Below are 24,341 nucleotides of genomic sequence, written 5' to 3'. Positions count from 1 at the left end.
GGAAAGAGAGGACATTTTCAAGAATGATTTGGAGGGACTGCAACTCATGCCTAGCGAAGCAAGTGAGGGAAAGGATTTGGGTATATAGCAATCACCACTAAAATGAGTAGGTAAATGAAAAGAAAGGGGTGCTTAGGGAAAAGGAAAAAAATTAGGAAGTAAAAGCAGAGAAGTATGATTTTAATTGTTTAGTCCAGGAAAATGAGTTTCAATTCCATGCAGAAGGTGAGAGAAAATTGTGAAGGAATTTGAAAACTGGCAAGATGCAGTCAGAGTACCTGGCAAAAGCAGCACATTTTTCACACAGTATTTTACACAAGTTAGAATTGGGTAAGGTGATACTCCCAGGAAGAGCAAACTAACATTTTCTATCAAAGATTATTTAGTTCTGGGCCAGTATTTTGGCACTGGATGGAATTTTGTATATATATTATGCAATGTTCTCTGCATTGGGGACTTATTAGGATGTCTCTATTTTTAGTTTTAAAACTTGTGATGCACTTCATGTAACTTTAAGGCCCAAAGTTATTAAATAGATGTGAGGTGGAATTACTGTACATTTTTCATGCTGTATTTTACTTTCTCCTTAGGTTACGCATTTGTTTGATAATGGAGGGACTGTTTTCTTTGCTATTTTTATGGCAATATGGGGTAAGTCAATTTTCATTCCTTACATGTAGTTCACTTGATTTTCTATAGCTGACCATTCAATTTTACTTTAATAATTTTAAGAATATGATTTTGGCAAATATCAGTGTGTTGATATTTTAAATGAATGTTTATACGAATGATAGATTGAAAATATACCAAACTGACTTTTGTTCCAAACAATAGCCATAAAAGGAAATAAGTAGGGGTACACCAGTAGAGGTTTTTGGGACTGATAACAATAGCCAATTTTTAAGGAGGCATATCAGCTGATACTGATCTGATTTCTGACACACAGCCCAGCAGCTTGAAGAGCGAGCCCTATTGACCAATACGGATTTGATTCTGATATGCAGCCCCACAGTGTGGAGAGCGGTGTCTGGCTGGTAAGTCTGTTGTGGTGGAAGAGGAGGGGCGAGGGAACGGGTGTGGGGCGATAAATCAAGGTCCCCGCGGTAAGGTAAAGCATGGGGCTTGGGCAGGCACTGCCCAGTCAGGGTGGAGCAGGGCATAGGACAGAGCTGTGGCTCATCCGGAGGGCATGAGAAGAGGGGGAGTGGCTTATACTGCAGCATGCACTCCGGGAGGGCATAGGGGATATGTGCACCCAAATCTGTGCAGGGCAGGAGTGGGCTGCCACTGTTTGCTGGGACTGTGGCTGTGTCGGGCTGTTCCTGGTGGGGGGCTGGGCCAGACTGTGCTCGGGGCAGGCGGTGGTAGCTTTGGAAGGGGAGCTACAGAGGAGGCTGCAGCCACCCCAAAATACACAAAATACAACCCTCCCTCCCAGTGCTGCCACCACCCACCTCAAGTGCAGCCCAAACCAGCCCCCACCAGGAAGACCCTGGCACAGCTCCAGCCTGCAACGGCAGCCCACCATCTCCCCATGCACCCTGGATGAGCCGTAGGTCCATCCTGTGCCCGGCCCCACCCTGGCTGGGCAGCACCTGCCCCAGCCCCAGTCCGTCTCTCATCGTGGGGGCCTTGATCTGCCCCTCCACACACACCTCCTTCCTCCCCCTTCCCCTTTCACCACAACAGACTTACCAGCTGGATGCAGCTCTCCAAGCTGCCAGACTGTGCTCCTTGTCACCTACATGCTGTGCTGTGGCTGCGTGCATGCACAGAGCATTTATTGGCCACATTATTGGCCACATCAAGCAAAAAAAAATTCCAATACAGTGAATTTTCTTTATATCAGTGCCGATCTGATGTCGGATCGATGTATTGGTGCACCTCTAGAAATAATGTTGTAAATCTGTGTTTTATGCCATCTAGGTATAATTTTAGGAGAATCCACTCATAGTGGATAATTTACAGAGGCAAAATGCGGATCGAATCTGAAGATAATTTTATTATCATAGATTATAAATCCTTATTGGAAAAGTATTCTCCCAGCTGAAGAGAATGCGAAGAGGAATAGTAGAAGTTTTGGCAATCCTGATCCATCATAAGCAGGTGTATATCTCACATGATTGGGTATCCCGTTTGGCTAAAACAAATACACAGGCAGCTTAAATACAAAATTGAGATAATCTCTGGGTGTATAAACCTGCAGTGTGCACACTTAGTGTTTGCAGCAGTGCCAGTTGTCTGTTGACTCTACATCTTTCTGCTGTAGGCTCACAGTGGAATGGTTCCAATTATTATTTGGTTACATAAATATCTAAGTACCTTTTTTTCTTAGTAGCCATATGCTTCATCCTTCTCCTTGTAGGCATGTAGTGCCCACTTCAGTTCTTTCTGTCATTCATGTGGTACCTGGGACAGTTTGTTCAGTACCAGCATACAAAGTAAGGAAAAAAAATCCACCTGAGCTATTCTGGATCCTCCCCCAATCCTAAGGAAATTTTCTCTGCTATGAAAACACTGGTAGCTTCTTGAGACACCCCCCTTTTTAACTCTTGCTCCCTGTGATGCTCGATATAGGATAGAATAATAATAGAATAATATAGATGGCATAAAGAAGAAAATCCATTTCTATTCATGACCAGACTCCTGACTGCTGTGGTTTCATGGATGATCCAGCATTATGATGAAAACTTTAATTTCATTTTCCAATAGTCAGAGTTTACCAGTGCACTGAGTGTAAATCCAAAACTTCATCTGTCTGTGATGAACACAATCTGATTCAGTAGCCTTGTTTTCTTGTAATATGCATATGCATAGTAATATTCTCAGGGGGTGCTCATGGGTACAGCTCTTTTGACTTGGCTCATATGCATGCTAAATGATGCATGTTAAAAGACCTACAATCAGGAGCATGTCCCATGCATCTGGACCCTTAATCTTTGAGAACTTAATCATCCTGTGGTTCTTACTGGTAATGTTCTGCTCTCCTAAAGTTTTTTAGATATTTAAAGATCTTAGTGCTGGATATAAATAGATAAACTGTATTATTACCTTTCATAATATCACTATGATTTTATAGACACTGAATGAAACCAGCACACTTCTCTGGATTCTTTTGTGCTTTCTTCCCAAAGGAAATCTATTCCCTTCCATCTGGAGGTAATTATTCCTTCCGTGTAGCCCATCAGAATATGTGCTGCATCACTTCTTCAGCTCTTACTCTGCAATGCAGACAACATACTGGCTGATACAGAGAAGTAACGACCTTCCTCTTCATTCATTTGGCCTCCCTTCTATAGCATTTGTAATTATATCAGTATTACCAAATACTTCCTATGTTTCATTTTTCAGCAAAAATTCACTTTCCTCTGACAAACTACAAGCTACAATTAATGTAGTTAAAACCAATCCCTTACAATTTATTTTCTCTGGAAGATGCAAATATAGAGTGTGGGGGAAGGAAATCTCTTGTGTTACTGATCCAGTGAAAATGACATTTGGACAAAGTGACCTTTCATCAAAATAGTCAAGATAGCTGTTAGCACATTGGTTAAATTTTGCCCTGTTACATATTTACAACCTTGACTGAAGCCAAGGAGATTGCACAAGTGTAACTGAAAAAAAATGTCCTGTGTGGAGATTGCTAATATTGTAACCTGGGAGAGGACAAAATGTGTTCAAAGAAAGATGCAAGTCTGAGCAGTAAATTAAGTTTATTACAAACAGGTACAGTGATGCTCCAGCACCGTTTATATCTAATGTGTCTCAATTTATCTTATAATTTCTGATACATTATCCAACCCCTTGAATGCTAACAAAGCCATAAAGATTACTGAAGGAAAGATAAACTTAAAAAATACCAACAGAGAAATGTTGAAGAAATAAGACTCATAGATGAGTTTGTAATCTGAAACTAGCATCTGTGATTTTACGTTGAAGGTTGAGATGAAGCCATGTCATTCATTGGAATGCTGTCATCTAATCTCCCTCTGCTGTCCTGTCCTTCTGACATTGTGGTGGAGGGACTGTAGTAAGACAGATCTCCAAAGTTCAGATCATAAGATCCTGGTGAATTATCTAATCGGAGAACTGGGGGGAAAAAAAAGGACATTTTGATCATTATGGATTTTTTTATGGTGCTTACCCCAAAGTTTCTCAGAATGTTAGCTTTTGTTTTGTAAAGTCTCTGGGGAATGGAAGTCTTGTTATCTCTCCCTTTTTTTTTTTTTACAGTTAGGGAGCTGAGCCTGAGAAACTAAAAACCCTATTCAAAGTGCACTGAAGTCAATGAATATTGTTCCATATAAGTCAGTGGGCTTTGTCAGGTCTCAAGCGACTTACTCATGATTAAACTGAGGAAGCATGTGGTAGAGATAAAAAATACAACCCAAATATTGTGATTATGTAGCTGGTGTTTTACTGCAATATTACCTTTACTTTCTTAATTTAAGAGAGAATTTCTCTCTTGTTTACTAAAAAGATTTACAGTTCACAGATTTATTTATAACTCCAAGAAAGAGACTAAAAATGATATATGAGTAGTTGAAATCAAAACTGGTCCTCATACTATGCTATAATATATTAAAATTCTTCTATCTCAGTTTCTGTAGTGTTAGGAAAATATTTAAAATACAAAAAGTATGTTTTACATTCTGTTCAATCAAAAATTTGATATGTACACTTTGGAAAACCTTGTGAATTTATAGTAGATTGTTTTAACATCCACAGATATGTGTTTCTGTAACAACATAATACAAAATTTGTAATTGTATAGACTGGTAAAATCTTGTTTGTGTTTAATCCTTACTGTAGTATTATTTTTTTAGTTATATAGCTTTGTGCCTACAAATTCATTATATCCTTAGTAGTAAGATGCACAAAACAGGACACACATAACAAATCTGTATTGTCACTATAGTGGTAGCCAATATCAGGGCTTCCAGGTCCTGTGCCCTGTATTTTGATCAATATAAAAGGGCAATGTAGTGGTGGATTTTCCAATTAGCATTGTCCTTTCATTAGGTGTACATGAGAACATGACCCTTAAAGTATTAAAAGAGGTTTTAAAAATAAAGAGAGGAAAATTTGGGAAGGGAACCATGATATCTACATACCTACATATATGTATATGTATATATGTAACACATCTATCTACATATATGTATATGTGTGTTGTCAGTTCATGCCAATAGATCTACCTTGTCCTTAATTTTCTCCTCATACAATTACACTTCTATTTTATTCAGTCAGGGTTTGTAAAAATTAGTAACAATGTGTACTGTTCCAATAGTGGAAGGTTAATGAGTAAATGTTAACTTTAGTGGTGCTGATGATCTTATGAGATATTAGTGTGCCTATTGGCTCTAATTTTAAATAAACGGAACATTTGTTCCATATCACATGGAATTTATATGATTACTTTCTTACTTGACCTCCCTTTTTAACTTCTCTGGACACTGATGTTAATCCTTTGGTTTGGAATTCTCTCACCTAGAAGGACTATTAAATAGGTATAGAGCTGAAAGAGCTGGTTCCTTAGTCTACTTAAGCATTAGAACCCGGATGCTCTGGGCCTCTCTCCAACTGATAGATAAGTACTGGGAATTCTTACTAGCTGGCACAAATTAGGGAACAATCTAGAGTGGATTCAGAGGAAACAAGAGGACTATAGCAGCCTCTTGTTCTCCACTGCATGTGATTGAAACTGGGTGCATGAAAGGAATTTGTCCATAAATACTGTATTAATAATACTTTTAAGTGGTGGCATGTGATTCAAAGTTTACACTCCTAGGTTTAGTTTGGATGAACATTTAAAATGTATACACTATTCAAACTACACCAACTATCCAAGATGCGAAAGTCCACTGTCTTGTGAGGATAGGATTTGGGATGAGATTTTCTGATGCTCCATCTTTTTCAAACAGCCAGAAATACAGCTCTTATTTGTTGATACTTCAGTGCTGCTAGTTCTGGGTCCCAGGAGTGCATTGAAAATACTAGGGAAAAATCAAGTGAAGAGTTCAAACTTTTAATAGAAACCTCCAATTTGAAAATCAAATCATGAGATTTGTATTATTTTATGATTTATAAAAAGGTACAGAAAGGGTTTTCTCTTTTTTCATTTTGAACATTGTTTTCTTAAAGGGAAGATTTAAAGGAGAGGGAGGCATTGTTTGTTTTACCTGTTTATAAAAATCCTGATTTTCTTGCAAAACTTTGACTTAAAAATTCATAGGACAACTGCATAGATACAAAGGAGATTAAATATGATAAACTGAGAGGCAGAAAGTTTATTTTTAGTCAGACTTTTAAAAGCTCTCCAGAGCAGATCCTGAGCTCGTGTAAACAGCTTTAGCTTTACTAAAAGCCTAGAGATCAAGTGGTTTACATAATGGTGAACCTGACCATTTTTGTTAACATCTGTATTAAGTGAGTATCTAACACTTGGAAAAGCTCATTGTTTAAAACATAACACTTCTTAACCCTCAGTGAACAGTGTGAGTGCGCTCTATATTTTTGAACTTCAACGAGTTTTTTTAGCAACATTATTGAAAGCTAGGCTGTGCATTTCTGATAGTACTCAAGTTTAAGAAACAAATAAAACCCTTTTCCAATTTTTAATAAATTGATATATAAGAAAATCTGTTAGTGAAATCTCAGTGCCATTGAAGCAAAAATTATAACTTACATAATGTAAATGAGACAACATATCACTATAAGTCCTCTGTGCAGATATAGGAAATCCCTCGTTTTCAAAATATTTGCATTATCTTTACCTGGATCACTCCTTGTATCATCATAAAGTCTTTGATGGGAAAATGGTTCAGACTTTCTCTTCCCACACATAAAATATCCAATTAGACCAATTAGTGCAAATCCCAGAAAGGTTCCTACAGTGGCACCAAATACTATTCCTCCATTGTAGTGTTTCTCTGGAGAGTGGAGAGAGAGAGAAATTAATCAAAATAGAAATTACAAATGGATTGGTTAGTTTTTCAGATACCCTTTTATATCAGATGAGGACCTAGGGCCAGTTTCTGTTTCACTTATTAGACACAAAAAGGAACTTAGGTGCTTAGCTCCTGCTAAAGTCCCTGAGAAACAGTTAATGCAAGGGTGAGTCAGTCTTCCTTCTTGCTGTTTTTTTTTGTGTGTCAATCTTTCTTTCTTTAGTGACTCCAAAGGGCTGTAGGAACTTGGGCTGGCTTGGATAGTACCTTCCAAATCTTCTTAGTTCATGGTCTAGGTATGTGTCTTCTTTGAGTTTGGACACTTCAGTTTACAACAGAATGTGGCCTAGTTTGTGTTGTGCTGGGCAGTTGAGGGGGTCATGTCTGCATGACAGAGGATGGATGGCTAGTCCTAAAGGAAGGGTATTGTGGGGGAGGGGTTTTCAGGCTCTTGGATAATGGCTTTTTGTTACAAGAGTTTCATGCCTGGGCCCTGGTGTGGTCATATACTTTTCTATGTTTACTTTTGGTTTTACATTTTTATAATACAGGTTTTTAAAAGTCTTTCTTCCACCCCTGTTACTTTATTTATTTGATTTTATGCCACCCTTGCCAGTAAAGCTCAGGGAAACTTACAATGAGAGAACATAATAAGTTAAAAACAGGAGAGCAACAAGAGAACAAAAAAGACCTTTCTCAAATATAAAAATGAAACAGAAACCCCCAAAATAGCACCTTATCAAAGGTTTGCTTGATAAATGTCTGATGAAATAGGAAGGTTGTACAACACTTCCAAAAGATGTCTGGGTTTGGGTACTGGTGGGCCTCAAGTGGGTGGGAGTTCCAGAGCTGACGAGCAACTGTGAAGAGTAATCTTGCACGCGTTTTTGCAAATGGACCTAGCATACTGATGATACTTTTAGGAGGTTCCTCTCAGCAAGGGTAAGATAACGGTGTGTTAAAAAAATATTTTCAGGAACTTGAACAGGATGAAATAGAATTGCACTGAAGCACCTAGGTTTGTTTAGATGTCTAATAAAAAAAGGCAGAATCTGGATACCTGGTGACATGAAATATACATCCATTCACCTACTTCATGAACTCAAAGCATTTAATACAAAATGGTTAAGTGGGCCTCTCAGTAACCTCTTGAATTTAGAACTATTCCCAGAGTCAATTGTAACAGAAAAGTTCATTGTCAGACAGGAGTTTGACTAACAGCTGGGAAAAGAATTGAGAAGTTGTGATTTCCAGTCACTTGGTATAACGATAAGGCCATGCACTATCCTCTGAAAATTATGTACTTAGCCAAATCTTTACAAATATACTCTATTATTTTAGGCATCTCAAGTTTTGGCCATTTAGATTTAGAAACCTTAAAAAAAATTGACTTTACTTTTTTCAGTTCTTTGGCTAACAAAAATGACTTTTATAAAATCTGAATTATAAAGTTTTCAAAGTATTTTCTCTTTTCTGAATTCAATCTTTTTGTCTATTGTATGCCATTGTAATTGTAAAGGGAAACTAGAAATCTGACGATAACTTTCAGTTCTTATATACTTTATGTGCTAGAAAAACTTTATATCTTCTATTAAGATCTTGCAGGCAACCTTCGGTATTTTACATTCTTTTAAGCTACCTTTTCTTTTATTGAAGTCCCAATCCATAAGTACAAAAGAAAAGTGCTGTCTTGGATTGTAGTCTATTGTTTCCCCAGACTAGGTAATAATAAAATACTATAATTTTATAAATTGAGACTTTGGTCACAAGTTTTCTAGACTCTTGTGGCCATGTCTACATGAGATACTGGCTGCACCGTCATTACTGGACAGTCATTTAGTACTTATATAAATAAGTACTAAATGAGTGCACAGTAGCCCGAGTTATGCCTTTATGCCTCAATTCCAGATCTGTATTGGAGATATTTCCCTTTCTCTTACCCTGCATCAGTTTTATTTTAGAGCTCTTTGGAATATTTCTTCCTACGTGTATGGACAATGTCTACCACTGTGTGTCTCTTATCTTGGTAGGGGACTTTGATTTCATTGTAATGATTGATGCTTTTTTATAGCATTAGACTTCACCACTGAATGTTATCCTCAACTTTGCAGTTGAAATTTGTTGCATAGAACTTAACTTTATGTTGAAATCAAAGTAAATGCATTAATATTAGTCTGCAGCTCCACTGAAACCTGGAAATGCAGAAATGTGTGAACATTATATTAGAGGCAAAGATTTTTGTGGGCAGTGTCTTTTATTGACCCAACTTCAAGGTTGGGATAGACCTGGAAAAGCTTTCAAATGCACTGCATTCTTCTTAAATTCTTCTTAAAAGTTATCTCGGGGGGTGGGGGGGGGCGGTTCAAAGCATTTCAGGTAAACTCACATTTATCTGAAAAAGTTCATACATTATCCTCCCAAATAAGGTAAAAAATTTCAGTTGTCAGTATTATAATTGTTACATTATTTGACTGTAATAAAACCTCTACCTTTACTAGTTTCTTTTGGATATGATGAAACAGTAGAACTGTTGGTCAAATTCTGATGTACACTTGTAGCATGTGAAATTGTTTTGAAGTCTATTGTGGGATGGTCACTCTTTGAAGTAGATAATATAGTTGGCGAACCATTAGTAGGAGTTGGTTCTGTTGGGTTCAGTAGAGAGTGTTTGGTGGAGAGTACTGTAGTAGAACTGAGGTTGTAAGTGACTGTAATGAAGTGGTTTGTTGTTTTCGGCGATTCATTGCCAGTTATGCGTATGGTGCTTGCAGTCATTGTATTATTAACAGTTCTAGATGTTGCTGAAGATAAAATTCTGTTGGAGTTTGTTACAGAGATACTTGTGCTATTTCTTGTTGTCTCCATTGCATGCAGAGTAGAAAATAGCCTGATTCCAGTAGTTGTGTTCTGAGCTCTGCTGTTGCTTTGAGTGTTGTTCTCTGTTATGGTATTTCTTGTAACTGCATTTTCATTGGTGGTAGGTGATGTTGTATGGTACACAACAGGAAGAGTGATATCAGTAGTTCCAGGAGGTCTTGGCTTGTTTAAAGTTCTTTGTATTGTAGGTGGAGCTTTAGTTGTGGATGAGATATTGTATGTAGTGCTATTACCATTGCTTCTGCTCCCTTGTAAAATAGCCAGCAGCAAAATAAAAATAATTCCACAGGAAGTCTGCATAGTACTGACTTTCAAGGTTTCTTTCTTAATGGAGGAAGTAGCCTAAAAGAAGTTAAGTTGTGTAAATTATTAGTTATGGGAAGTAGGGAAGAATAATTAAAGACCCAGATATGTTATGTTTCTATCAACATACTATAAAGTAGAGATTCATAATGGTAAAGTTTGATTTTTTTGAGAACTTAATAATAATAGCATGGAATCATAGGATAAGAAAGAGACATCAGAGGTCATCTATTCTAAACTCCTGAACAAATCAAGTATGTGCTATTTGCTTACTTTCCCAAATGCCTCATACCTAAGTGGTACGCTTCCAAGTATCTGCTGATTTCTAGTTGGGTAGAAGCACTGTACCCATATGCAGGAAATAAGAGCTATATCTAGCTCACAAGTTAAGTAGAGTTGTTTTTTTTTTTTTAATTTTCCATATTCCAAGCCAAATTAGCCAAAACAAATTCCAAATCTGAGAGTCAGTCCAGAACTGTAAGTGGCCCTATTACCGGCAAACATCTTCCACCCCAGTCTGGGGCTTCAAATGAATGCAATTGTTACAGTTTGTCTTAGAAGATGAGGACTCCTCTTACAGTCTTTATGACCTTGTGGGGATGAGGATAACAAAAATACAGCTACTACCAGGTGACTGATGACAGTTTAATAGCCAAGCTAGCCTACAGAGTTAGTGGAGTTTTAGTGTAGACCCTCTTCTGTGCTAAACTAGAATCTATGTTTTGTGTCCTGATTTTTGTGTGTTAAGCTCCTGATCTACAGTTCCATAGATTTTAGATGCACTGTCATGTGCTTATTTAGCTTTTCATAAATAGTGGAGGACAGGCTATCAATAGCCCCCAGGCATCACTTCTGTGCAATCCTCCCTTCTAGAAAGGACAAAATAAGGTGAAGTCCCACCTTCAGCATCAATTTAGGTGCCAGTGAGCACGTTTGCACAAGACATTTACTAGTTTCTTGTGCAGTAGATTAATTAGTTGTGCAGTAAATGTCTCAGCATCTATATATGTGCCCATGAACAGTGCATGTCCCCGGTGTCTGGGGGGGCACAGCTGTACCAGTGGTGCTGGGAGCGCAGTGGTGGGAGCGGTGAGCAGAGAGCTCCCACAGATGCCGCTGGCGCTGTCAGCGGTGGTGGGGGGAGCATGGTGAACACCGACCAGGGGTCAGTGACCACCCACAGGTGCCACTGGCAGGGGGTGCACCACCTTTGTGCAGGTGGTACATCGCCATGTACCACATCTGCATTGCCCCTGCATGTGCCCCTTTTAGGCCAGCATAAACTAATTTACTTCATAGTACAACAGTACTTGTAAATGCAAGTGTTATCCTGCTGCAGAGTAAAAAACTGCATAGCAGCACACGTGTAGATGCTGAAGGGGCTGGCTGGTGCACGAGGGTGCTTTAGTGCAGGGGCTGGGGAGCAGCTGCAGGCTGACCCCATTGCCCCATGCCAGCTGGGGATGCTCTGACCTGGCTCCATGTGCTATGCATGAATAAATGGTGGAACTTATTGCTCTAGAGTTAATTGCTCCCAGGTACATGTTCAAATGGTGTGCCTGGGAACAATGAACTCCAGGGCAGTAAGCTCAGCAGCTTATTCATGCATCATGATTGCACAGTGTAGTTGTGCCCTGTGGGAAGGACATATGTAACCTAGTGGCTTCTTTCTTTTCACCCCTCTACAGCTACTGCCCGGCTCTTTACCCTTTCATATATGAAGGTTTTTGTTCCTTTCTATATTAGAGTTGTGGGTGAGGAGAAAAAGGCAGAGGGTTTATAATAGTATGTACTAAATTCAGCCAGCACTTCTGTGTCACCCTCAATCATTTGACATCTTATAAGATGATTTAGTCCAACAGGAGTGGATTTATAGAACAGAATTTTATCCAATATGCTTGTAAGTATATTTTCTAGTTTGGCAAACTGACCATTCCTCAAATAGAGGCTGGTCATCTAACAGACAGGGGTTGTGCTAGTTAATTTTTTTCAGCTAAAAGATAAAACATTGCTTTTATTAATATTCTACAGAAAAACACTCAATTTCTGTGATGTAATTTGCAGTTTAGAGGTATTTTTTAAAGGTTGAGTCAAAAAGCTGTAACTGACTATGAAATGCTGCACACTATTACAATAAAAATTGCTTTGTTGCCATTATACTTGGATATTGGGACATTTAACAAACAAAAACAGTATAACAAACAAAAAATGTAACTAATTATCTACCAAGCTTCCAAATATTCACTTTCATTTTAAAAGTACCATTTTTTTAACTCGCTGCCATGACCTTTCCTTCCTTGTATCAGTGGCCAGGTCTTTGTTGAACAAAGTGAGTTTTGTCATATTTCTCATTTCACCTTGACTGCAATTTGAAACTACTAAGGGGAAATAATACCAGTTTGTTTTAACTGCACCATTCATTTTTCTTGCATAATGCTAGAGAGTCCGTATTTCTACTGGACAAAGTGTGTTTTGTAATCCCCTTAATTCTCTAATTTTCCTCCTGGGAGAGGAAAAGGATGAAAGCTCTTTACCACAAAGTGTATTTATAATAGTCTGGAGCTATGTTTAGCTGGGTTCTCTGGAAGACCTTTAGTATCTAATTATTAACTGGTCTTTTTTTAGTACAACATTAAGGTTCACATAACTCAGAAGAACACTGTTGTCCTCCAAAGACACTCATTGCTCTCACAGCTGACTGTATGCTTGTTGCAGTACAACAGCAGGTATTATGCTCCTAGTACTGTGGATTACTGTGTGAACAAAAGAAAATTAGCTGTAATCTAAAAATGTTCTAATTAGCTTGAGCTACTAATAGACAAATAGAGGTAGGAACTGAATATAAATGAAAAATTATTACTGCTTCTGGTCTCACAGAAACCATCCAAATAAGTAGTGAAGCCACTGAAATCAATGAAGTGAAGTTAATTGCATGTCAACCAGGCTTTCTGCCTTACAGCTAATCAACACTGCAGTGAAATTTAGTGACAACTAAGCTGGCTTTGAACAAGCTTGCTTGGGTACTCATATAAATTGAACCATGGCAGCTTGGAGCTCAAGACAAGCTAACCATCCCAGTATTTACCCTGCTGCTTGGAAGAGGTTTGCTGCCTGCACATGGCTAGATGCTTCCGGTACCCAAACCAGACAATTTAAAGCTGTGTTAGGTTTGTTTACACTACACTGCAGTTAAAATGGTGATATAGCCTCAGATTCTTTCCCATTATGTACATACCCGTGCCTGCATAGAATCCATGGAAGCCAGTGAGCATCTGTGTGCACAGGGGTTCATCATTTCAGGATTGGAGCTTACAGATGAAATTACATATAGATCCCTAATTTAATGTAGATGGTTTGCCAATTTGGATTTGCTTATGGGTTTTGGACAAGCTCTTTCTATCATACTTTTTATTATTTTTAGTTTAATGTCCATATCTAAGAGAATGGCTACAGAAACTTACTCTTTGTTTATAAAAGTTAAAGCTTCTGTCTTTATTTTATCCGTCTTTTGAAGGGCAGTTCTTAAACTGTGAGTATGCAATAGTTCCTCTTGTTCATACCCATGCATATAAGTATGCATATGCAGGGAGAAGTCCTTGTCCCACTGAAGTTAATGTCTTCACTAGAACTAGTCTTCTACCCACAAATTTTATGGTAAATGTCTTGTTGTTATTACCTAACTTTTTTTTTTTCTCCTTTCCATTTCTCTGGTTTAAGTTAAACATTTTTTTTCTGTTGGTTAACTATATCCAGTGGGATATAGATAAAAACAGGCTAATGGTTTCTAACAAGGAATTGTCTTATTTATATATAGAATGCATTCAGTCATTCGTTTTTGGTAAACTCTTTAGAGAAACAGAAACCAATTTTTGCCAGGGTATAGGAAAGGATTTATATACAGAACTCACACTGGTTAATAGCAGATGTTATACATACAAATCTGTCCTATCAGATGAATTGACGCTGTTCAGTTACTGTCTCATGGGAAAATGACAGGTGTAGCAGGGCAGCTCCACACCCAGGGTAGCATTGGCTGCTACCATGCTGATGGTGGCAGCATGGTCGGCTGTTTCTGTGGTACTGGCTATTTTTGCTGCTCCTTCCAACAAAGGTGGCACCAGGGGCTACTGCTTCAGTCCCCCCAGTTACATTACTTGAAATAATGTGATATTCAAAACTATATGTTCACATTCTTATTCACAATGTTAACAAAATCTTATTCCATTTGTTTTTCTTACTAATCCTTGTCAAGCTTTCTGATTCCTATAGGAAATTGATAGATTTGTGACCACGTATCGATCACATTTCTGTTTGAGTTCTGTAGCAGAAAGTGTGGCTATGGACAGAAGTTACACATAAACCAGTTTAAGTGATCAGAAACTGGTTTAAACTTGTAACAGAACAGAAGTTGGGTGCACATAAGCCACTTCCAAAATGACCCAAACCGGTTTAAGATAAACCTGCTTGGATGTAGTATCAGACTTAATTTAGGTCAAACTGGTTTATGAAACTTGTGTCCTAGATCCCTTCCTGGTTCAAGTTAACTCACAGTCCCCCAGCATCCCTGGCTGCTTTGCAGCCCTGGGCTTTGCTGCCTGCTCCCGTGGAGCAGGGACTGCTTCAACCCTCTGTTCCTTAGTCCGCTGTCTGCCTGCGTCCATCAGCCCATAGGGACAGAGGGGCAGGGGAACAGACCCCCTGACAACCCTAGCCAGGGTCTACACAGCACATGGGGGGAGGGAAAGCCCCTGTGGTGGGGGCTTTTTAGGTCCTGGCAGCCCTCCCCCTCCCCCTTCCCAGCTGCTAATTGCTTCAGCAGCTGCCCCAGGAGGAGGGAAGAAGAAGTCCTCCCAGCTGGGTGCCTGCCCTTGTAGAGCAGGCACCATGGGGCCCCTGCCTTAGGGGGACTTCCCCCTCCACCCAGGGTCCCCCAGCCCAGGGCAGCCCCAGTGAACCGAGGGGAATTCTTCCCCTCCTGAACCAAACCACAGAGCTTCTTGTCTCAGCCCCCTTCAGCGAGCAGAGGGAAATTCTCCTGCTCCTACACAGCCAGTTTTTCCTTAACTGCTGAGAGTCTGAGGCAAAACTAATGCAGGGGAGCAGGGGAATTTCCCTCCACTCCCTGGGCTATTCCTGAGACTCACAGCAGCTAAGGCAAGGGGTTGGGGTTGTGGGGGGAAAAATTCTCCTCAGCTCCCTGGGGCTGCCTGGGGCTGGGAGACCCTGGGCTGAGGTGAAGGAAAGTCCCCCAGTGTGGGGGCTCCCCAATGCCCCCATGCTGGGCTGCACGAGCAGGCACCCAGCCCAGAGCACTTCTCCCTCCCTCCTGTGGCAGTAGCTAAAGCAGTCAGCAGCTCAGAAGGGGGATGGGGGCAATTCCCCTCAACTCCCCAGGGCTGCCTAGGCTGGGGAACCCAAGCTGGGGGAAAACTCTTGAGGAGGAGGCTCCCCCAAGGTGGGCCAGCACCCAGACAGGGGGCTTCTTAATCCCCTGTGGGAGGACAGCAGGAGTTTGGGGACATTTGCCTGGGCTGGCAGTGACCAGCAAGCTGGGAGACTTGCTCTAGCACCCTGCCGCGTACTGGTCTGGGTCAGTACAGTCTTCCCCCGCCTTTCCCAATTGAAATTGAATATCAGTTCAGTTAGTTATCGGTTCAACCTACACAGCTTAGAGGAAGCTGTCTAGATTGAATCAATTCAGCCTCAGGCTTTTTGACTGTCTGTACTTAACCTGTGTGTATACCTAATGTGTTGTGCTTACCATTGATACTCTTTAAAAACAAACAAACCACAAGCAAATGCATAAGAAAACATATGTTGCGGGGGGTTGGGGTTTTTTTGCAATATCTTTTACTGGACCAACTCTATTGATGGGGGAGAAACTTGGTCAGTTTGGGGGCACATGCTGCCCTTTCCCAGGTCTGCAAGAACACTCCAACCCTGCTCCTAATCAATGCATGAAATTGTTTTAATTTGAACAGTTTTTAGCCAGTTTTTCTCTAAGAAATATTTTTTTTCATTAGTTGCCTTCCCTTAAAACAAACCGCTTTTATAATCCATTTACTCTTTTTTTTTTCTTTTTAGACTATCTGGCAACTATACAAGTATATACTTACACACAACACTTATATTTCCCAGGTACCCTCAATATAGCAAACTCAGCATATGTATTTATAGTTTAGCAACATTTTTGCATGCAGAAAATGAGCATGCTGAGCTTATGCTAAACATTATATAGAGTACCTAAGACAACCTTTTAAACTGGAAAAAGCTGTTTTAAAGTCAATATTATTGAATGTTATTATATTCAAATTTTCTTTGTCAACCAGCTTCTTAACACTAGAAAAATCAACTCTGAGCAAAGTTTCAGTTGCATTGAAATATTTTCATATCCCATATGGTTAGTGCATTTTTATTTGGATTTCTTGTTACAGCTTCGAATTACCAAACTGATTTATTTTCTCTTTTTTTTTTTCTCCCCTTTCTGTAGATAGTATTTCTAAGAATTTCATTACCCAGTCTCTATGACCAATGTCTTTGGGGAAAAAAAAACTAATGCAGCATTGGTTGTTTAGTCAAACTCATTAAAAAAAATCTGCTTACCTCTACAGCCTAGGCAAGTAGACGTTGAAATACTGCTGTAGCAGAAGGTGCGATAGGTTTAGTGAAAATAGTAGAATGAAGGTACTGTAAATGTGACAGTGTCACACTCCTCAGGAATGCACTGTAGAAACTAAACTAGGTGGGGCCTTACTTCTTTGTATGTAATAGAGTACCTGAGAACCAGACTGACCTGCTTCTCTGTCATTGTTGAGCTCTGTCATTAGAGAGTTCACAGAAATTGCAGACTTCATACAAAATGGATAGACAAAGGCCCATTGCTTCTATGAGGATTGCAAATCATTGCACTGATTTTCAAAAAGAAAGTAACAGCTTTCTATGAACTACATGGTATTGCTCTATAAAATAAACAGTAGACATTTTAATAAAGATCACTAGTGGTTTTATACTATGGTACACTTTCCTACTGTACATGTATTCCACATTAAAGGTGAGTGAAAAGGATTTGTTTTCAGAAGATGGGAAAGCAAAAGTTAGTCATAGTATGTCTTGATAGGTCTCACCTTTATAAAAATAGGAACAGTCTACTGAAAAAAATGTTTGCATGCTCTTGGAAACAGGCCAATACTTACAGATATGAAGAGCATTGAATCAGTAATTTGTAGGGAGTGGAAATTCAGGTGTGACCAGAAACCCAGTTTTCAATGTTTTTATACTTTTGAAAACTTGGATCCAAATATAAATCTTGCAACTGAGACCCTGCTCTACCTACTATATATAACCTTAAAGGTAAATTTGGCAAAATGGAAATAGAAAGCCCAATATACACCACATAACTTTTAATCTACAGAAGTTTTTAGGAACCTGCTGTTTTTATTTATTCTATGATATGTATTGGAGAGGGACTCAGAAGTATTCCAGTAGTCTCAAATTATTTCATAAGTTGAATATCATGACATTTTTCTCTATTAAAACTTGTTTTTTTGAAAGAATTAAGTACAACTGCTGCAGCATCGTTATTAGCATATTAATGATAGACTGTAACTTTAGTAAATTTAAGCCACTCCCAGTATGTGCTTAAATTATTCACTGCACCAGGTCTACAATCATGCAGCTTACTTTAAGCCTTGTGATCATAGATCAGGAATAGCATATGTGGACACTTTCTGGTGCTGGAAGGTGCATTGGGAACCTGGTGTAAGTAATTTATGGTGGTGGTTGGGGGGCAGGGTTGGCAGGTCCAAAGGGTGGGCCTGCAGCAGGGGCTGCTGGGTTCCCAGGGAAGGTTGTCTGGCAGTGGCTGAGTATCAGGAGTCTAAAAGTAGCCTGGTCAGGGTAAGGAAGGTGGATAAGAAGAGTGCAGCCCCAGGGCTGGGGAAAGCAACTGCATTCCAAACATGTGTAGACATTCACTACATCCAGCTAACCCATTTCTAATCTAAGTTAGTTCACCTTCCTCAGTTGAAATAATGTATATCAAGCCTACCATTTTTGGTCTGATTGAACCTCCCCAAATGTCTCCCCAGTTGGGCATTCAGATCAACCTAACCCTAGTTAGGTCCATCTAAATGTCACATCTGCACACACCCTTACAGATAGACTCTGGATTATGGAAACATGCATTAGGCCATTGGTTCTAAATGTTTTGAGATTTCAGGCTCCCCTCATCGGACTCAAGGCAGCCCTCCATAGGTTTTCTGAACTGAGTGTCACCCAGTTTCAAAAACTAATTTATATATCACAATACTTACCTTGCAGAGGGTCCAGGCAGTGGGCGTGTAACTCTGCCTCTTAGCCTATGCTTATTAGCTTATCTCTTCACACCTCACTTATCTCCTTACATTTTTTGGTGCCCTGGTTTAGAATCCCTCCGTTAGGCAACACTCTCCTCTCTGCTGTACGGTCTGCTTAAACAGGGTTTATTACAGAATCAGTGTATTATTTTTTTAACATTTCCTGTCATTGCAACCGCTACAAGTAGTAGCAATGTTGGGAGCTCTAAAATAGATAATGTAGACAAATCTCTAGCATATAGCCACTGTTTTAAACACCATGTCATCTAGACCTCCTCTGATCAGAAGTAGATGGCTTAAATCAGTGGTTGTCAACCTTTTTTGTATTGGACCCATTTGTAAACATCAATGGCCAGCCCCGGCCCAGTGCCCCTCACTCCTGACCCACTGCCCCCAGCACCCAGACCCCCAGTGTGTGGGGCAGGGAGGCCCCAAGCAGGCCCTGGCAGTCTGGCACTTTGCCAGCCTGCAAGCAGAAAGCCATGGTTTCCCACATTTTTCTTTTAAAGGAAAATCCATTTTTAAAGTTTGTTTGTGACCCTTTCATATATTCTTATGACTCACAGGTTGAAAAATGCTGCCTTGAATCACGAGCAGCCAGTCAGTGCTGGTACTTTCACCATTGTTACCACTGCTAAAGCAGCACCAGTGGAATGCTGCTGGAGGGAGAAGGAGAGTGGGAGGGAGGAAACCAGTTGTAGATCTATTAAGGCATGATCACAATTTAACCATTTATTATAGCTATCAGGAAATATTTCTAGCTCCTTTAGAGTATGTTGTAAGTAATCCTAGGACAAAACTATTATTTCACTAAGAAGTAAATTATATATATACTACAGCTCCCCTACAGCAAAATTGACTTTAATTGTTTGTGGATCTAGGATTTATTTTTTATTTTTTCATGAACAGTTCCATTTAGAGATTCTGCTGCTAAAGAATTAACATTCTTGAGTTATGAGCATGCAGAGAAGGGACACAAAGCCCTTCAGTGACTACAATGGTGTTTTGCAAAAGATAAAATTAGCCTACTTACTGTCTTAGCTGCTAGCAAGAAGGTTTGGGATTGAAAGAGTGGTTGGAAGTACAAAGGTAGGAAAGGTTTATTGATTTAATAAACACACAACTACGCATAGTATAACAAGACAACAATAACAGACAACAATATTTCACGTCTGCGACTTATTGGCAGTCGCCTCCGATGCCTGGTGTACAACAAGTCTCTCAAAGTTCAGTGAAGTCAGGCATCTCCAATCTGCGCTGTCGGGGTGGGGGGGCGGTACCAGGAAGAACCCTGGTTTTTGGTCCTCAGGCTTCTAGAGATCCGCCAGCCTACCAAACCCAGGTCAACAGCTAATCTTCAGAATGGTAGCTTTCTTTATGATGTTGCATCTTCCTTCTGCTGATTCTCAGATGTGCTAGCAAATTTATAGCTTTCTGAGCTACGCTGTTGGCTCACAGCCACTCACAATCTTACACTAAGAACTTTCCTTATTTGACTAACCAATAGCAGTATAAGTCTCTGTGTTTTCCTTATAAGGTCAATTTTAGCTGCACCACTGCTTACAAGGCCTTAACCTAGTTTTTTAAACTTTTAACTAAACTTTTCGTTATAACATACATTTTACAATACATGAACAAACAACAAGAAACACCTGGTCCAACCGTCACAGGGCACTCAGCAAGCACCTTTACCAGGCAGATACAACTCTCAGCTGCTACACTTACTACACTAGTTCTCTCAACTGATTGTTAACCAACTGTTTAGCTATAGAGTAGGCCATCAAGGTATCAGGTGAATAGAATATATTAAATATATAGGGGAAAAATAATATTGTACTCAGTCATAAAAGCATGCAATTCTTGAGTGATTAGTATGCTAATTCTCAAACTACAGTCTGAATCCTCCAGGCACCTAGCAGTACCTTTTGGACAGCATCAGAAGAGAGGCTGTTCTGGGATTAGGATACTGCATGAGGACATGGTCCAAAAGGAGGGCATCTTTCTCATTCTCACAAACAGGAATTGGTTGGTATAGTTGAACAGCAGAAGAACTGCTATTAGAAGTTTATTAGAAATCAAGGGCCAGATCAGGCACCTGTTCCTGGACTGAGGTGAAATCAGTAGAATTATGTAGTGTGAAGTTGTCATCTGTGACAGGAAGGGCAGCAGACTCAACCCCCAAGAGCTGCTTTGTTTTATTGGAGTCTGTGGTTATCAATAAACTGAGGCTCTGAAAGGAAATTATAAATACAGTACAGCTTTGAATTGGTCATATATGGGGCCCATTAGTATAGAATTCTTACTTCTTTTCAAAGAGAGTGGGGTAGTAATACACAGTAAGAACCAACTTGCTTTGTTGTTTTTTAAATAGGTTGTCTTTACCACCTGGGGGTATTGCCTGATATTAATGGAGTTATCTAAATAAGTCACTGACTGGAATTTTCCAAAAATCCCAACTGGCTCAAGAGCCCAAATTCCATTGAACATCTGTGGACATAGTTTGTAGCTCACCTAATCCTTTTTAAAAATATTATTCATTAAAAGGCACTGCACTCTAGTTATACCTGTATAAAACCAGAGCTACTAATAGCAAAATCTTTTTTTTTCCTCTCTTACCCATTTTCCAGTGTCCCAGTTCAATACACAACATTCAAGATGAGTCATTCTCCATTTTTTCCCTACCGCAGCAACAACCTTTCACTACATATAAGCTTACATCAAAACAGAATTGCTAACCTTTCTACTAAATCAATCTTCCCTGTTCAAACACCCTCAGCAACCATCCCATTCTTCTTGTGAATGATTAAGCATTGTATGAGACTCATTAGATGCATTATCAGCAGGATCACTGAGAGAGACATAAAGCCATCCACATGGCCCAGAATGAGTAATAGGTGGTCTATGCCAAAATGGTATGTAATACATAAAGTTGACAGTGCACTAAGTTCTTGGATGTGAAATTCAGATGTACTTTAGGGCCACAAGATAAACTGGAAAATGGTATGTAAGAAGTACTATTTTTTTAGTAAGGTGGAGCCTTTGTACATACCACAATTTTTGCCCTTTCTTGGGCTGCAACAGCATGACTGTTTGCACAAGTGGGTTTTCCAGATGCTTTAAAAGCCTTTCTGGTGCATTAAAGTAAAACTCCTTGGGCATAGTTTAGTTTGGCTCGCTGCAAATTAGTGTCACGTTCATGGATTCATTGTATGCAAACACAAAGGCACTCAAAGATGTGTAATGAGACTATTTGTCTACCAGATGGTAATGCAACTTTTTTGTAGTTCATCCACCCCCTTGAATGGCTTCTGCTTTCAAATTGCTTCCGCCTTTTTTCTTCTTTCTTGTGGCGTGTGCCAGCTCCATGCTCCCACAGCTGCGTGGCACAGCATGGGTTGTGGGGCTCTGGGCCAGGGGTGCAGTGCTGGACTATCTTGTTCCCCTGTGGCTGGGGACTGGGCTTAATTCATTCAAAAACCAAGTGTGGACAAACATTGGTGCGACACTCCAATGCTTAATCCGTTTGAAAATGTAGTACATGGAAACACTGATGTGTCGTCCCAAAATAAACAAGTTTAAATTTTATAAACCTATTTAATTTAATGAGGATTAAACCCTGTGGTGTGTACAGATGCCCATGGAGATGAAAGACGAGACAAAACCTAAGAATATAGACAAATGTAATAATTTTATCAATATCAAAGTATACCAATACAAACTGCTACAACACAGATGTTGTATCTATTTGAACCTGTAGCTATACAAATGTGGTCAAACTATCTACCTTTGACCCTGTTTAATTCAGAGCAAAGTTAGGGTGATATAGCTAATGCGTGTTGCTATAGCATGATACAGGCATAAGTTTGTGTGCTTCCAGTTTTTGTGGTAGTACCTCATACCCTTTTTGAAATGGTGAAAGGTATGTTTGTCTGCACCCTAAAATGTTGCCTCACTAATTGTTCTTCAAGCTGTCCAAAAATCTTGAATCAGCATACTTAGGCTAGAAATCCCAAAGTAGTTAGCTTTCTTGTGAAAGTCCCAGTGGGTACATCTATATGTGCAATTAGCATATAGAAATAAACTGTGCTGGAGTTTATTGCTCCTAGATTCAGTGTTTGCACATGCACCTTAGACTGCAGCACAGTGAGCCAGGGCAGAGCAGACCCAGCTGCCAGAGGGCCTTGGGGATCAGCCTGCCAGCTGGCGCTGCTCCAGTCTGACTCAGCATGCTGCAGTGGGGCTGGCTGGGACATGAGGCTGCTATAGTTTAGGGCTAGCTAGCAGGCAGCGCACCCACACTGTAGCACCTTCGTGCCCCAGGCCACCCCATCACTGTCTACATGTACATTTTGCCACACATAACAATTCCACTGTGGGACAGTACTTGTGTCAGGAAATGCTATCCTATAGTGGAGTTAATTAGTTTACTGTGGCCTAATAGAGCCACACTTGTAGACAGTGACTCTTTACAGCAGAGCTAATTAGCCAGCTGTGCAGTAAAGTGTCTTATGTCAATGCACCCAGTGAAAGTTACATTAGCAGTCCTAAATTCTTGGTTCCTAATTCAGTACTCCCATTACTTATTAACTAACATACACTTCTTTTCCAATGCCAGTGTAATCTAGTGCCTCTACCTAACCTTGGTGGTTCTTATTTTATTTTAGGGAAGTGGTAACCATTCTGACTAAAATCTTACCTGCCCCCAAAGAGCTGGGGTCTTCCAATTCAGTCACATTTCCTCTCTTTTTCTTCTAATTCAGAATCTGCTCCTGCTGCCATTAATGTCAATGGCAAAATCCCCACTAACTTCTGTCTTTCAGAATTAAATAGATTTAATGAGATTTTTAACTACTTGTAATTCTACTTCTGAAAATTAGGCCATTCAAGCCACTTGGAGCATTCATATTATTAGTTTGAAAACACTTGAAAACTTACCGAGGGTAAGTATGGGTGTGTTAATGACATTTAGAAATAACCATATGCTGGCACAATGCATCATGGGAATTCTAGGAGGGGGAATTCTGGGGATATCTGCCAAGCAACTTTAGGAAATGAGGAAATGCTGCAATATGCTTACAGAGGACATCATATTTACCCTGTATTTCCTGTAAAAAAAATGGAGAAATCAGGTCTTATATTCCCTAATGCATGGAATGGCACTGGCTCTTGCTCTCCCCTTCTATAGTTTAGCTTGCATCCATGCTATAGTGATGTAGCTTGCATCCATATGTAGCGATTATGTTAATAGCACCTATACCCCTTATTAAGCACAATCAATTTGAGTAGAAAGCTCAAACATCCTTGAGTGAGAGGATTTGTGTGTGTGTATTTTATAGGGTTTAGGGCAACACCTGACAGTATGGTATGAAAGCTGGTGTATTTTCTATGGGGGCAAAATAATAAGTTCCATATAAGTGTGCGGGCCGGGAGCGACCCGAGCCCTTTTCCGCGCTGCACGCGGGCTGTGGCTAGCAGCCCAGGCACGCCGGGTCGGAGAGGGAGGCCGCCGAGCTGGAATTAGGCAGAAACGCGTATTGGTAGTTTTAAAGATTGTTTACTTACACCGAGATGGCAGTGGTGTAGGCTGGAAAACTTGATTGAGTTGCAGTTACAGACAGACAACACAGACGGTCTCGTGGAGGTTGCTAGGCTCCACGGTGCAGAGCTCCGGATGCTCTGGGTGAACGAGCCACCAAAATAGAAATCGTAGATACGTCTTATAAAAGTCGTGCTCAAAGACGGGAAGAGGTGGGCAGTGGATCAGGCCGCCAAGCTCCTCTGGATCTCACACAGGGTTTCTATTACCCTGCCGTGTACCCAGAGTCCCCACGAGATGGATGTGGAGTCCTCTTCAGCT

The 24,341-nt window shown here is 40.0% G+C and overlaps 2 protein-coding genes across 2 annotated transcripts in view; one reads left to right on the top strand and one right to left on the bottom strand.

The window, feature by feature from the left end:
- The window catches only part of ANO3 (anoctamin 3), a 462,814-nt gene that overhangs the window by 416,769 nt on the left and 21,704 nt on the right, over positions 1-24,341 (top strand). The window contains 1 exon segment of the mRNA XM_006020701.3: positions 591-651. Coding sequence (XP_006020763.1) covers positions 591-651 — 61 coding nt within the window.
- On the bottom strand, positions 3,929-16,807 carry MUC15 (mucin 15, cell surface associated). Its single transcript, XM_014518550.2, has 4 exons — positions 16,734-16,807; positions 9,440-10,169; positions 6,777-6,932; positions 3,929-4,089 (listed from the first exon to the last, which is right to left on the bottom strand). Exons 2-4 carry the CDS (start codon positions 10,125-10,127, stop codon positions 3,929-3,931), a joined length of 1,005 nt encoding a protein of 334 aa, XP_014374036.1. The 5' UTR covers positions 10,128-10,169; positions 16,734-16,807.

Source organism: Alligator sinensis, unplaced genomic scaffold (genome assembly GCF_000455745.1).
Source record: "Alligator sinensis unplaced genomic scaffold, ASM45574v1 scaffold165_2, whole genome shotgun sequence".
Lineage (NCBI taxonomy): Eukaryota > Metazoa > Chordata > Crocodylia > Alligatoridae > Alligator > Alligator sinensis.
This window is presented reverse-complemented; position numbering and strand designations above follow the sequence as displayed.